Here is a 15,867-nt window from a genome sequence, read left to right as displayed (position 1 = left end):
ACAAATGAAAAATACACTAGAAGGAATCAACAGTAGAATAACTGAGGCAGAAGAACGGATAAGTGACCTGGAGACAGAATGGTGGAATTCACTGCCGCGGAACAGAATTAAAAAAAAGAAATGAAGACAGCCTAAGAGACCTCTGGGACAACACTAAACACAATGACATTCACATTATAGGGGTCCCAGAAGGAGAAGAGAGAAAGGACCCGAGAAAATATTTGAAGAGATTATAGCCGAAAACTTCCCTACATTGGGAAAGGAAATAGCCACCCAAGTCCAGGAAGCACAGAGAGTCCCAGGCAGGATAAACCCAAGGAGAAACACGCCGAGACACATAGTAATCAAATTGACAGAAATTAAAGACAAAGAAAAATTATTGAAAGCAACAAGGGAAAAACAACAAATAACATACAAGGGAACTTCCTTAAGGTTAACAGCTAATTTCTCAGCAGAAACTCTACAAGCCATAAGGGAGTGGCATGATATATTTAAAGTGATGAAAGGGAAGAATCTATAACCAAGATTACTCTACCCCACAAGGATCTCATTTAGATTCGATGGAGAAATCAAAAGCTTTACAGACAAGAAAAAGCTAAGAGAATTAAGCACCACCAAACGAGCTCTTCAACAAATCAAAAGGAACTTCACTAAGTGGGAAACACAAGAGAAGAAAAGGACCTACAAAAACAAACCCACTGAGCCTGCGCGTCTGGAGCCTGTGCTCCGCAACGGGGGAGGCCGCAGTAGTGAGAGGCCCGCGCACCGCGATGAAGAGTGGCCCCCACTTGCCGCAACTGGAGAAAGCCCTCGCACGGAAATGAAGACCCAACACAGCCATAAATAAATAATTGTTATGGGTTTGCTTTTTTTTTTTTAATTTTAAGGAAATGGTAATAGGAACATACATATCGATAATTACCTTAAACATGAAAGGATTCAATGCTCCAACCAAAAGACACAGGCTCGCTCAATGGATACAAGAACAAGACCCATCTATGTGCTGTCTACTGAAGAGACCCACTTCAGACCTAGGGACACATAGAGTCTGAAAGTGAGGGGATGGAAGAAGACATTCTTTGCAAATGGTAATCAAAAGAAAGCTGGAGCAGCAATACTCATATCAGTTAAAATAGACTTTAAAATAAAGAATGTTACAAGAGACAAGGAAGGACACTACACAGATCAAGGGATCAAGCCAAGAAGAAGATATAACAATTATAAATATATATGCGCCCAACATAGGAGCACCTCAGTACATAAGGCAACTGCTAACAGCTCTAAAAGAGGAAATCAACAGTAACACAATAATAGTGGGGACTTTAACACCTCACTTACACCAATGGACAGATCATCCAAACAGAAAATTAATAAGGAAACACAAGCTTTAAATGACACAATAAACCAGACAGATTTAATTGATATTTATAGGACATTCCATCCAAAAACAGCAGATTACACTTTCTTCAAAAGTGTGCACAGAACATTCTCCAGGATAGATCACATCTTGGGTCACAAATCAAGCCTCAGTAAATTTAAGAAAACTGAAATCATATCAAGCATCTTTTCTGACCACAACGCTTTGAGATTAGAAATCAATTACAGGGAAAAAAAAAGGTAAAATACACAAACACATGGAGGCTAAACAATACGTTACTAAATAACCAAGAGATCACTGAAGAAATCAAAGAGGAAATCAAAAAATACCTAGAGACAAATGACAATGAAAACAGGACTATCCAAAACCTATGGGATGCAGCAAAAGCAGTTCTAAGAGGGAAGTTTATAGCTATACAAGCCTACCTCAAGAAACAAGAAAAATCTCAAACAATCTAACCTTACACCTAAAGGAACTAGAGAAAGAAGAACAAACAAAATCCAAAGTTAGTAGAAGGAAAGTAATCATGAAGATCAGAGCAGAAATAAATGAAATAGAAACAAAGAAAACAATAACAAAGATCAATAAAACTAAAAGCTGGTTCTTTGAGAAGGTAAACAAAATAAATAAACCATTAGCCAGACTCATCAAGAAAAAGAGGGAGAAGACTCAAATCAATGAAAAAGGAGAAGTTACAACAGACACCGCAGAAATACAAAGCATCCTAAGAGACTGCTACAAGCAACCCAATGCCAATAAAATGGACACCCTGGGAGAAATAGACAAACTCTTAGAAAGGTATAACCTTCCAAGACTGAACCAGGAAGAAACAGAAAATATGAACTGATCAATCACAAGTAATGAAATTGAAACCGTGATTAAAATTCTTCCAGCAAACAAAACTCCAGGATCAGATGGCTTCACAGGTGAATTCCATCAAACATTTAGAGAAGAGCTAACACCCATCCTTCTCAAATGCTTTCAAAAAATTGCAGAGGAAGGAAAACTCCCAAACGCATTATGTGAGGCCACCATCACCCTGATACCAAAACCAGACAAAGATACTACAAAAAAAGAAAATTACAGACCAATATCACTGATGAACAAAGATGCAAAAATCCTCACCAAAATACTAGCAAACAGAATCCAACAACACATTAAAAGAATCATACACCATGATCAAGTGGGATTTATCCCAGGGATGCAAGGATTCTTTAATATATGCAAATCAATCAATGTGATACACCATATTAACAAATGGAAGAATAAAAACCATATGATCATCTCAGTAGATGCAGAAAAAGCTTTTGACAAAATTCAACACCCATTTATGATAAAAACTCTCCAGAAAGTAGGCATAGAGGGAACCCACCTCAACATAATAAAGGCCATATATGACAAACACAGCAAACACCATTCTCAATGGTGAAAAACTGGAAGCATTTCCTCGAAGATCAGGAATGAGACAAGGATGTCCACGCTCACCACTATTATTCAACATAGTTTTGGAAGTCCCAGCCACAGCAATCAGAGAAGGAAAGAAATAAAAGGAATACAAATTGGAAAAGAAGAAGTAAAGCTGTCACTGTGTGCAGATGACATGATACTATATAGAGAGAATCCTAAAGATGCCACCAGAAAACTACTAGAGCTAATCAATGAATTTGGTAAAGTTGCAGGATACAAAATTAATGCACAGAAATCTCTTGCATTCCTATACACTAATGATGAAAAATCTGAAAGAGAAATTAAGGAAACACTCCCATTTACAACTGCAACAAAAAGAATAAAATACCTAGGAATAAACCTACCTAGGGAGACAAAAGACTTGTATGCAGAAAACTATAAGACACTGATGAAAGAAATTAAAGATGATATAAACAGATGGAGAGATATACCATGTTCCTGGATTGGAAGAATCAATATTGTGAAAATGACTATACTATCCAAAGCAATCTACAGATTCAATGCAATCCCTATCAAATTACCAATGACATTTTTTACAGAACTAGAACAAAAAATCTTAAAATTTGTATGGAGACACAAAAGACCCCGAATAGCCAAAGCAGTCTTGAGGGGAAAAAAACGGAGCTGGAGGAATCAGACTCCCTGACTTCAGACTATACTACAAAGCTACAGTAATCAAGACAATATGGTATTGGCACAAAAACAGAAATATAGATCAATGGAACAGGATAGAAAGCTCAGAGATAAACCCACACACCTATGGTCAACTAATCTATGACAAAGGAGGCAAGGATATACAATGGAGAAAAGACAGTCTCTTCAATAAGTGGTGTTAGGAAAATTGGGCAGCTACACGTAAAAGAATGAAATTAGAACACTCCCTAACACCATACACAGAAATAAACTCAAAATGGATTAGAGACCTAAATGTAAGACCAGACACTATAAAACTCTTAGAGGAAAACATAGGAAGAACATTCTTTGACGTAAATCACAGAAAGATCTCTTTTGACCCACCTCCTAGAGTAATGGAAGTAAAAATAAACAAATGGGACCTAATGAAACTTAAAAGTTTTGCAAAGGAAAGGAAACTGTAAACAAGGTGAAAAGACAACCCTCAGAATGGAAGAAAATATTTGCAAACGAATCAATGGACAAAGGATTAATCTCCAAAATATATAAACAGGTCATGCAGCTCAATATTAAAAAACAAGCAACCCAATCCAAAAATGGGCAGAAGACCTAAATAGACATTTCTCCAAAGAAGACATACAGATGGCCAAGAAGCACATGAAAAGCTGCTCAACATCACTAATTATTAGAGAAATGCAAATCAAAACTACAATGAGGTGTCACCTCACACCATTTATTATGGGCATCGTCAGAAAATCTACAAACAACAAATGCTGGAGATGGTGTGGAGAAAAGGGAACCCTCTTGCACTGTTGGTGCAAATGTAAATTGATACAGCCACTATGGAGAACAGTATGGAGGATCATTAGAAAACTAAAAATAGAATTACCATATGACCCAGCAATCCCACTACTGGGCATATACCCAGGGAAAACCATAATTCAAAAAGACACATGCACCCCAATGTTCACTGCAGCACTATTTACAATAGCCAGGTCATGGAAGCAACCTACATGCCCATCGACAGATGAATGGATAAAGAAGATGTGGTACATATCTACAATGGAATATTACACAGCCATAAAAAGGAACGAAATTGGGGCATCTGTAGAGACGTGGATGGATCTAGAGACTGTCATACAGAGTGAATTAAGTCAGAAAGAGAAAAAGAAATATCGTGTACTAACGCATATATGTGGAACTTAGAAAAATGGTACAGATGAGCCAGTTTGCAGGGCAGAAATAGAGGCACAGATGTAGAGAACAAACGTATGGACACCAAGGGGAGGAAGTGGTGGGGGTGGGGTGGGGAGATTGGGACTGAAATATATACACTAATATGTATAAAATGGGTAACTAATAAGAACCCGCTGTACAAAAAAAAATAATTTAAAAAAAAAGCAGAATAAGTTTTAATTGGGTTTATCATTATTTTTTATCTCCCTACAGACTGTGCCCTGTGTTACTAACTGCACTGGGGGCTGATAGCTACCTCCGCTACCCCCTTCATAGGCCACTGCCCCCCCAAACTGACTTCATTTTGTTGCCCCAAGGTCAGTGAAAGATGAAGATGGGGGAGCCTAAAGAACCCACAGTTCACACTTTGTCCCACTACCAGAGAGCAGTGGGGCCCCAAGATTAAGTCTCAGTGTGAAGGCTCCTGTCTCAAGGGCTCTCTCTGGGAGGGTCCCTGTCCTCTGTCCAACACTGCCTGTGCAGCCAGAGTTTGTTGGCTGTGTGTTCTTGTCCTAGGTTTTAGGGCCAACAGAAGTCTGAGAGGCTCTTGCTAAAGAATGTGGCTGCACAGTTACTCCAGGGCAAGGAAAACTTGGAGTCACCAGTGGCGAGCTGGGGCCTCTCCTTGAAGCACTTCCAAAAGCTCCAAGCTGTGGCCGTGCGTCCAAGGCTAAGCAAGCCTGGAGCAGCCTCCGTAACAGGGAGCAGGGTTCCATCACCCCGGGAGGAATCCAGGCACCTCAAGATGCATTGGAGGCCTTTTCTCATTTTCTAGAAAACTGTGGAGGGAACAAAAGAGGCCAGCCATGAAGTTCAAATTCAGCCCAGGACACAACTCTCTATTTCCAGGGCCCCTGTCCTGGGTGTCCCATTCTGGAAGCAGCCTGGCTCAATGCTCTGACTCTACCAGCATTGGTGGAACCCCAAGAGGCCTCGGGGTCAGCCAGGAGCCTCTGGCCTGCACCCTCTCCACCTCATTACCTTTCAAGGATGCCAGGAGAGGTCAATCCTCCTCCACTGTTTTTTTTAAAAACAACCCAAGGTATTTCTTTTTTCCTATTCCTTTGATTCTCGGTGGCAGCAGTATGGGGTTTGAAAGAAGGGAGCGAAGTGCAGGCACCTGAAGTTTTCTGAGCGTGAATAGGGAAAACAAAACACCCACTTCCAGCCAGTGGGGCATGGTGAGGCCGCCCTGTGTTTTGATAACGTTGTGGTTCACCAGTCCCACACCTATTTTTGGAGGTGGCGGGTAGGAAGTGAGGTAACGCAACCCAGATGTTAACATGAAAGCAAGCACGGGCATTCTCCAACTCACATTCCACATGTGGGCTTGGTCCTGCTACCCAGTCAGGGCCAGGCTCACAGTTCAGAAGGGAACTAGAGGTCAGCAAAGGTGCCAGGGCCCCTGCGTGGATTAGCTCGCCTGGTAAACCCACCTGCCAGTCCCAGAGCCTCCCTGCCTTGGCGTCTCACCCCAGCAATGAAAGAAACGCAGCTCTGCTGTGGCTGGATGGACAAAACCACCCGGTTCCAAGTCTCTGAGTTTTATTAGTCATTCAATAGAGAAGTCAATTTCCTAATGAACTGCGGGCTGGAAGGGAAGCTAGGAATCACCTCTCTCACCTCTTTATTTTCTGAGGAGAAACTGAACCCTTAAAGAGATTAATTAAGGAATCAGCTAGTGCGTGATTGTCATGAACTGACTTGTGTCACCCCCCAAATTCATATGCTGAAGCCCTAACCCCCACGTTAGTCCAAATGTGACTCACTTGGAGGTAGGGCCTTTCAAGAGGTAACTAAGGTTAAATGAGATCATATGGATGGGCCCTAATCCAATAGGACTGGTTTCCTTAGACGAGAAAGAGTCACCAGGGTTGTGTGTGCACGGAGGAAAGGCCATGTGAGGACACAGTGAGAAGGCGGCCATCTGCAAGCCAAGGGGAGAGGCCTCAAGAGAAACCAACCCTGCCGACACCTTGATCTTGGACTTCCAGCCTCCAGACTATGAGAATATCAATTCTCATTGTTTAAGCCACCCAGTCTGTGGTATTTTGCTATGGCAGCCCCAGAAAACTAACACAGTGATAAAGCTTGGGAGTCTCAATTTTTCTGCTCAGCGGTGTTAGCAATGCCCTTGGGAGCCCCAAGGCAGGCCCTGCAGAAGCCTGGCCCACTGCCACGGGAGACGGCTCATACAGCCCACAGGGATTTCTTTCAGAGGTGACACCCTTCTTTTCCTTCCCGGGGGATAGAAATGGCAGATCCAGGCGTACAACTCTCCCATGCCCTGTGCTTGGGCACTGGGCTCGTCTTTTAGAGCCTGGAGGGCCCACGAAAGGGTGAGGGCTGTTTGTGCTGCGAGTGTGGTGCCCCACTGGCATGACCGGCCACATGGGCAAGCTCAGCGCCACCCACCATAAAACCCTTCTGGAAAACTTCACTTTCTTTGGCCTAGGTCTTTCCTTTGCGTTGCAAACCCCATTCCACCCAAGTCCGATCTGTCTGAAGAGGACGGTGCCCCAGCATACGGGGGCTCTTGGCACGTCAGCTTTTATGGCTCTGTTACGGCCTTCCTGGAACGCTGCTCAGCAATTACAGAGGGCGAGCCCTCCCTGCAGCTGTGGGGCTGTGGCCCACGCTCCCGCTTACCCCCAAGCAAATGCCTGGCTTGGCTGGGTTCACATTTTTGGCCCCATTGGGTGGTGAACTGTTGTGGCTGACCAATCCAGTAGTGCCTTTGACATGCCGGTGCCAAGGTCAAGAATCACCGTCAGAGCAGGCACCTGGCTGGGGAGCCACTCTGTGCCCTGATGTATCTGCATTTGCTCATTAAAAAAATAAGCCTTCAAGAAGTTCTTCCAATGAGCCAGCCCTGTACCAAATTCATGGTTTAGTGAAGAGCATTAAATAGGGTTTACTGGGCCTTTTTGTAGGATTGGATAGACGACCTCCTGGCAAAGAGGAGTTCATCCTGTTGGCTACCCCTGTGGGAAAGGTCACCCACACGAGGGGACACGATGCAGGTTTTTAGAGACGCCATCTCAGGAAGGGAGGGATGTGTCTCGGACATAACGCTGTAAAGGTTCCCTTTTCTTTCCCTCTGGAAGCCAACATACAGTCTTCGGTCCCCAGATACTATCTGTATTGTGCTTAGATCTGCGTGATTCGCGGACCTGCTGTAATGTGGTTCCTCTGGGTTCTTGGAAAGGGCTTTTGCCAAGGGCACCACAGGTGCTGTACACCTTGAATCCCTCGCAGGAAGGATTGAGTTACAATCACCCTGTATGTCCAGCCCCAGTGCAGGGCGTGGCGCACAGTGGATCCCCAGCATCTGCCAGTAAGGCCAGTAGAGCTCATCCACGTGTCTCTTCATTTCGCTCCTCCTCTCACTGTTGGTGACGGTCACCAACAGTGAGAGCAGCAGAGCCTGACAACTTTCTGAGCTCATCATCAGAGCACCCTTCTACCACCTGTTGGAAAGCTTTAGCCTGAGGCCATCTGGTCTACATTTTCTGGGGCTTCAGTGACCAACATATAACAGAGTTCGCTCTGGGAGTCCAGGCTCCTTACCCTTTTCTGGAAGCCCATGGCGGGGATGTTACATCTCACACCAGCATCTTCTTCATGGTTGCAGCCCTGAGACTCAGCATTGAACTTGCAGTCTATGATGGACTTCTCATTCCCGGTGCACTCGATTTCATTGAGGTGGATGGGTCCTATCCCTGGGGATGGAAAATGCACATAGGCTATGAAAGCTTCTAGGATGGGAAAGAAAGTTCCAGACAATAAGAACATGCCTCTCCCATCCTCAAAATCCTCCCAACCACCTCCTATAATCAGCTCGATGACCCAGGCCTCTTCTACCTGGAGAGAATTTTTTCTTGTCTTGGGAATCATTTCTTCCATGAGAAGAAACAAAAGTTGCTACTAGCTTGTGTGACCCTGACCAACTCACTCAGCCTCTCTGAATATCGTTTTCTCACTGAAATAAAGGGGTTGGACTAGAGGACAACATTCCATGCACTGATGAATCCGAAAGGGGTGACTGTCACTGTGTAGTCAGGCTCCCCGCAGGAAAGAGATGGCATTCTCAAATTGGATGATCTGAGTTAGAGAAAGAGATTTTAAAAATAAAGTTATGGACAGAGCGTGGGGAAGTCACAGTGGACAGTCCAGTACTTGTGGGCTAATAATCCTGGGGTACAGAGGCCACCCCCAGGCCTGCAGGAGTAAAAGGAGGTGCCAATATCTGTCCCAGGAGAGCAAAAAAGCCATGTGGGGAGGCCACCTTTGAAGAGCCGTTACCCTCCGTGGAGGGACACAGTGGCCCACAAGGAGAGTAAAGACCTGACCCCTCCACTCTCCCCACCTCCAGTCTCCCCCAGGGCTCTCAGCTGGCCACACCCAAGCCTGCCTCCCAGGACCCTGGACCATGTGGGCAAGGCAGAGAGTGGAGCCGTAAGGGCAGACGGAAGACATTCAGCAAGGACCTCTAGTGTGCACGCGGGAAGCTTCCCTTACAGGCACCGGGGTCACAGGGGGAGCCTCCCACTGCTGGGGAGAGGAAATTCTGTCTGTCCGGCATTCAGCTCAGCTCGGCTCACAGATCCACCTCTCCTCTGTCTAGCCCATCAAGATGGATCCAAGTCCAGTTCTTTCCGGGAGCTCCTGACTGCCTGGAAGCCCACCTTGGACCCTGTCTTGCCCTGCGTTCTCCTCTCTCTCCTGGTCCTTGCCACCCTCCTCTGGTTCGGGTCGGTCCCTCAGCACCCAAACGTGCCAAAATCTCCCATCTTTACAACGACCCTCCCCTGATCCTACACCTCCCTCTGGCCTGTCACGTTCCTTCCCTTCAGGGAGAACTTCTTGAAAGACTCATCTGCTTTTGTCCTTTCTCATTCCAGCAGGAGGGCCTTCTCCAGCCTGTTTTTCCGCCAGCACCTCCCCATCTCAGGAAGTGGTACCTCCATGCACCTGGCCGTTCTCAGCAGAACCCAGAGGCACCGTCTCCTCCTCCTTTATCACAGACAAGCAATCCTTCACCATGTTCTGTTCGCTCCCCGCAAATCTCAGTGCTTTCCATTTCTGCCACCACGACACTAGTCCAACCCTGTCATCTCCCAGTAGGATGAATGAAATAGCCTCTAGTCTCCCTCCGGCTTTCTTAGTCCAAAATATTTGCCACGCACAGCCCAAGAGATCTTGAATCATGTCACCCCCTGTCTTAAACCCCTGTGATGGCTTCTCACTGCACTTCAGGGTAAAAGCCACAGTCCCCAAATGGTCCGACCAGAGATAGGCCTCCACTTAGCATTCCAGCTTTGCCTGCTCCTCCCTAGCTCGGCCACACCAGCCTCCCTTTGGCTGTTCCATTGAGCCAAGCATTTCCCTCCGCCTGGACCTTCTTCCTCCTCAGCAGCAAACTCCTGCTCATCCTTCAGGGCTCAGCTTTGATGCCACTTTGACGGCACAACCTTTCTGAGCCGCATCTAAGCTGGGTCCCCTCGGGTAGCCTCCACTGAGCACTCTGCTTCGCACTGCACTCAAGCGCCTCCCTGTTCAATGTCTGTCTGCTTCCCCACTGGGTTGGAGGCCCCACGAGGGCAGGCACTATGTCTGTGTGCCTTGTGAATTCCCAACAAGAGCCTGGCAAACAGGAAGTGTTGCAAGCAGCATCTGAATGGATGTCCTTGGCTTCACTAAGTCCCTGCTGACGTCAGCCTCTGTGCCAGGTGCTGGGGACCCACAGAGGAATTAAGGCAGGCCCTGCCGTGACAAGCTCACGGTTAGTGCCTGGGGGAGGCAGACACTTACACAAAGACTTGTAATATCATGTGGTAAATGATAAAGATGGAGGTGACTTCGGGTGCTTTGGAGTCCAAAGGAGGGACCCCCGGCTCTTGGTTTCTGGAGACACCTGGTATCTAGGCTCACTGAGCCCCAAAATTAAATTCCAGGAGCAACCCACTGTGACAGGTAAGAGCCAAGTTTCCATTTCCTTGGAAATTCATAAATGATGAAGCTTCCAATTCCTTGGAATTTTATAAAATTTATAAAAACACATCGGTCACTGTGGCTGGAAATACCAAGGACTCTGAGCGGAAAGGCTATGCAAAATACAGATCCCCAACAGAGACTCTGAAGCAAGCAGAGCCTCAGCTCATGAGTTAAGATGGGCTCAGAAACACAGAGCAACCTTGGATTTGAGTATCCAGTTAGAACAGTGGCTTGTTTGATGATTGTGAGGAGAGTGATGATGGTGATAATGGCAATGATGACAGTGATGATGGTACTGGCGGTAATGATGACCGTGTTGGTGGTGGTGGTGATGATGGTGGTGATGGTGATGATGATGATGGTGATGGTGGTGATGGTGATGATGATGATGATGGTGATGGTGATGATGATGATGATGGTGATGGTGGTGATGGTGACGATGATGGTGATGATGATGGTGGTGATGATGATGACTCCATGTCCAACCTGCTAGAACGATGTTATGGACTTGGGACCCACAACTCTGCAGGTTGCCATCAGATCTTGAAGATCACAGTAGAATAGACTAGGACAACGCACAGCCTTTTGCATGTTATAAAGGTAAGCATTGTTTCCAGAGACTTGTTTCGGCTTTACTTGCATGTGCTGGCAGTATTTCTGATGGGCGGTTTCAAGCAAAAGGGTTTGAAAGGCACTGCTCTGGAGCTGCCCCATCCAGCGCAGCAGCTGCCACCTTGCCGAGCCCTTGGAATGTGGTCAGTCCAGACCAAGATGGGCCGTAAGTGCAAAACGCATCCTGCATTTCAGAGAGTCAGTACCCTACCTGTGAACTATCTCATCAAGAGCATTTATATTGATTACATGTTGAAATCATAATGTTTTGGAAATATTATATATAATATTAAGGAAAATAGATTATTAAAATGAATTTCATCTGTTTCTTTTTTTTTTTTTTTTGCAGTACGCGGGCCCCTCACCGCTGTGGCCTCTCCCATTGCGGAGCACAGGCTCCAGACCGCAGGCTCAGCGGCCATGGCTCACGGGCCCAGCCGCTCCGCGGCATGTGGGATCTTCCCGGACCGGGGCATGAACCCGTGTCCCCTGCATCGGCAGGCGGACTCCCAACCACTGCGCCACCAGGGAAGCCCCATCTGTTTCTTTTTATTTGTTCTTTACATGGCTACTAGAAAATGTTAACATCACATATGTGGCTCACATTATATGTCTGTTGGACAGCGTGGGTCTGGAGTGTTGGAATTTCTTTACCAAGTGTTTGTTCAGCTCACCCTACTTATGCAACTGGAACTAATTCATTCATTCCTTCCTTTTTTTTTTTGGCCACACCGCGAGGCTTGTGGGATCCTTTAGTTCCCCGACCAGGGATCCAACCCGTGGCCCCTGCAGTGGAAGCGCGGAGTCCTAACCACTGGACTGCTAGGGAATTCCCTCATTCATTCATTCCTGATAAAATGAATGTCCCCAGAAGATTATGAGCCAGGCATGGTGGGAGCCAGTTGTGTGAACAGACAGCTGGAGTTCAGATGTGTACAGGGGATCTCAGAACACAAAGCACAGTGCCTGACTCTGACCTAACATCCATGCTGGTGATAAGAACAGGTCTCAGAATCCCAGGAGGCTGGACAGACAGAACCTCAGACACCGTGAATCCAGGGAAGGATCTGAGACCCAGAAGGTTGCTCAAGCTCACCGAGCATGTAGGTGGCAGGGCCAGGACCAGGACTCAGACTGCCCGCCCCTCAGCACTTGCCCTTTCACTACCCTCGCTGTGGGTGTGGTAACTTGGTCCACCAGCTAGAGGCAGGGCTGAGGATGGACCCTGACTGTTCTGTGGCTTGACATCAAATGTGGACTTTTCCCTTTCTGCCTACCAGAGTTGACCTGCCCAATGTGGCAGGAGATGATAAATCATCCAATGGTTCTTTCAAGGACAGCACTGAAAATGCCAAATGTCTCTTTCTCCCAGAGTCCCGTGGGCCCTGGGAAAATTCTGGCTGCTCTGGGCAGTGAAATAATTAGGTCAAATAGCACACACCCATGATAAATGGAATGTTTATGTCATCTGGGGCTTGTTTCCTCCTCAGAATGAGTGGTCTTTGTCCTGCAGGCCTGGGGAGACCACAAACCAACACATTACCTAATTAGTACAATGGACTGTGGGAATATTCGAGATTCAAGGGAACCGCAAAGAGCTCACCACGACAGGGGAGGAGAAAGATTGTCACCGGGTCACTGACGGCTGGCACGAAGCAACGTTCTAGTCCACCCTAGACCCTCAAACTTCAGTAGACCCCAGGAAGCTTGCAGGGATTGGAGGTAGAGATGCTCTGAATGTGAGCAGGCTGAGACAGGTGGGTAGAAGGGAGAAGCGCACATCTGAGAGTTAGAGGACTCGAGTTTCAATCTTTCTCTGCCACTAACTACAGGTGTGACCTCAGGCTCGCTCTCCAGAGCCTCAGATTCCTCATCTGTTGTACGAGATGACCTCTGAGTTCTTCTGTAGCAGCGCCATCTATGATTCCAAGACTGTCTCTAGGGTCCACTGGGCTGTTATTTCCTCCAGGTTGTGGCCAATGACCTCACCATACTCCTTTCTGTGGGGTGATGGTGTTATTCCTGACAGTGTGGAGACATCCTCTCCTCACGGGATAGGACAGCCCACCCTCGTCTGCAGCCCACTCTCCTCCCTCCCCACCCCCTCCCAACCACGGCAGCCCCTGGTCTGCAGCAGCCTCCCTGGGGGTCAACACTGAAAAGACTCCTGCAGATGACTGGTTTCCTTTGCTCAACACACAAAGTCCCCCTGGGTGGGGTGAGGTGGGGCGCTGGACGCTCGCTGGGCTGCAGAGTCTGTTTGGGGCAAAGACTCCACCCTCTGCAGGACCAGGGCTGGCACAGGGCAGTGGTCTTCATGGGGGTTGGGAGGGGAAGTTATCTGTTGTGTTGCCATGTCATGTTGACAACATTCCTCTCAACAGGGTGACCTGCTTGAAAGCCTCCTATACTCTTGTTCTTTGCTCAAAGGAAAGATTTGTTTGAGACACTTAATAAAAACCAGGCCCCTTCTTTTGTTAGCATCTCATGACATTGGGAGCAGGGCATCCTGTTCCCAGTCTCTGGCGGCAGGGAGAGAATGTTTGTGGTGCTAACTCAGGGTGGGAAAGTAAGATGACATGCAGGATTCTTTTGTGCCCGGGGTGGTCCATAGCCTCATGAATTCTGAGGTCTTCTCCTGGGGGAAGGACCTGGAAATTCCAGCTTTTTCAGCGGGGCTGTGGGGAGTATTGGGTTAGGAGTTGGGTAGACCTCCATTAGAATATTCACTGGGTGCTAATATGCTGTCTCATCTTGGTCGTTTACTTCCTTCTCTGGGTCTCAGCTTCCAAATCCATAAAATGGGCACTCAATATTCCCTAAGGCCCTTCCAGCTCCAACTGCCTGGGGAGAGGCCTGGGATTGTCTAACAGAGCAGCAGCTGCTGGAGGGAGGAGGCAAAGCAGGAAGAGCCTGGAAAGAATGAGGCCAGCCAGCCCCCACTGGGCTCCCCATGTGACACTTTCCGTGAAGAGAGCCCACAGAACGTCCTCCCCACGCCTTACCTTGCCCCAGCCGGGAGCCTGTGATGGCCTCTTTGGCGCTCCCGAAGCCCAGCTCTCTGCAGACCACGCTGGCGGACACCAGGTCCCACTTGTCGTCGCAGACGGTACCCCATTCTCCGTTCTTGAGCACCTCCACGCGGCCCTCCCCGACATTGGCACCTCCTCTCAACCGCACCAGGGGTTGCTGAAGAGACACATGGTCCTGCTGAGCGCAGCTCACTCCCCTCCTTTCCCAACCCCTCCCCACTCCCGGGACCCAGGCTAGGAGCTGACAGTGCTCGATCTGCGTGTGTGCCCGCGGAGGGGTGGAGGCGCGCATGCTCACTCTGCGTGGTCGGCTCGCCGGTGCGCTCCCTTTGCAGCCTTCTCGTGGACCTTTCGTCCTGGGCCACTGGGAAGCCCATCAGGGACCCTCATCAGCTGATCACCCCACCCCATACTTGCTCGACGACCTTAACACCAACACTTCCCTCCACCCCCTCACTCCAGAAGCTCAAGCTTCAGAGCTACAGAAAGAACCTCCTACCCCCAAAGTCTGCAGACTCCAAATGGATCATAATTCTATCCTGCTTGTAACAGCGTGCTGTGGTCTAGCCCCGGGGGAGATTCCAGGGCGCTAAACGGACCAACCACAAGGATCCTGCTCTGCAGGCGGATGAGAGGCAGGAGAGAGAAGACGGAGAGTGAGCGGGTGGGGCCCCACTGAGGCGGCCAAGACTTGGGGATGGGCCGTGGCAAGGGGGTGGGGAGCCTCCCACTGGTGACGTCCCACATCGGTCCTGCAGCTGGGCTCGTGACCAGTCACCACTCCGGCTCCGCCACTGCGATTCTACTCCACGTCTAGATCAGCCCAACTCTTCAGAAGATGCAGCCCCACCAGATATGCAGAGAGTAGGTGGTTATAGTTTAGTTATGCCTACTTGCTCACTGACAGCCTGGAAGCCTTATCACCTTATGGGGCTTATTTAATTGCACAGGAGTAAGACCTACTCTCCAGCAGCATCTTAATCCCGTTGGATTACACCTTACAAGATGGGAGACGGGTCATTTGACTCCATCTGCCCACATATCCTGCTTTGCATCCGTTTCTGTGCATGCGTGTGTGTGTGTGTGTGTGTGTGTGTGTGCTGGGGTGGGGAACTCAGAAGGCTGTGAGGCTCTGAGTTATTGCTGATGCCATTTGATTCAATACAGAATGAGTAAGGGGTGACTGTGCAGCCCTTCTATGTGTGTTGGATCAGACCAGAGTCATTGTTCTACTCTGGCCTGTGCAGTCCACAGCCCCGGACTCCCTTCATCGCACCCACTGATGGTCTGGACGAGGCAGCCCTGGCTGGAGGTGGTGTTTTTCAAGCATTAACATACAGCAGTCATCTCGAGGGCCAAGGCATCAAACAAGAGCCTGTGTCTCCAACCTCCAGCCAAGGTCCCCACCCAGATTTACAGACCTCAGGGACAGACCCTGGCACTAGAGGGAGAAGAAAAGAGGGACAGGGAGGGGTGCAAAACCCACACTGGCTTCGAGAAACTTTAGTCTAG

General features: G+C 47.9%; 1 protein-coding gene across 2 annotated transcripts in view; it reads right to left on the bottom strand.

Annotated features, from left to right (window-relative positions):
* The window catches only part of LOXL2 (lysyl oxidase like 2), a 102,298-nt gene that overhangs the window by 25,654 nt on the left and 60,777 nt on the right, over window positions 1–15,867 (bottom strand). For both annotated transcript variants that reach the window (XM_033857659.2, XM_033857658.2), the window contains 2 exons: window positions 14,329–14,512; window positions 8,285–8,436 (listed from right to left, as the gene is read on the bottom strand). In XM_033857659.2, coding sequence (XP_033713550.1) covers window positions 8,285–8,436; window positions 14,329–14,512 — 336 coding nt within the window. The remainder of the gene's footprint in view (window positions 1–8,284; window positions 8,437–14,328; window positions 14,513–15,867) is intronic.

Source organism: Tursiops truncatus, chromosome 6 (genome assembly GCF_011762595.2).
Source record: "Tursiops truncatus isolate mTurTru1 chromosome 6, mTurTru1.mat.Y, whole genome shotgun sequence".
Classification (NCBI taxonomy): domain Eukaryota; kingdom Metazoa; phylum Chordata; class Mammalia; order Artiodactyla; family Delphinidae; genus Tursiops; species Tursiops truncatus.
The sequence above is the reverse complement of the archived record's forward strand: the minus strand, read 5'-3'. Positions and strand labels throughout refer to the sequence as shown.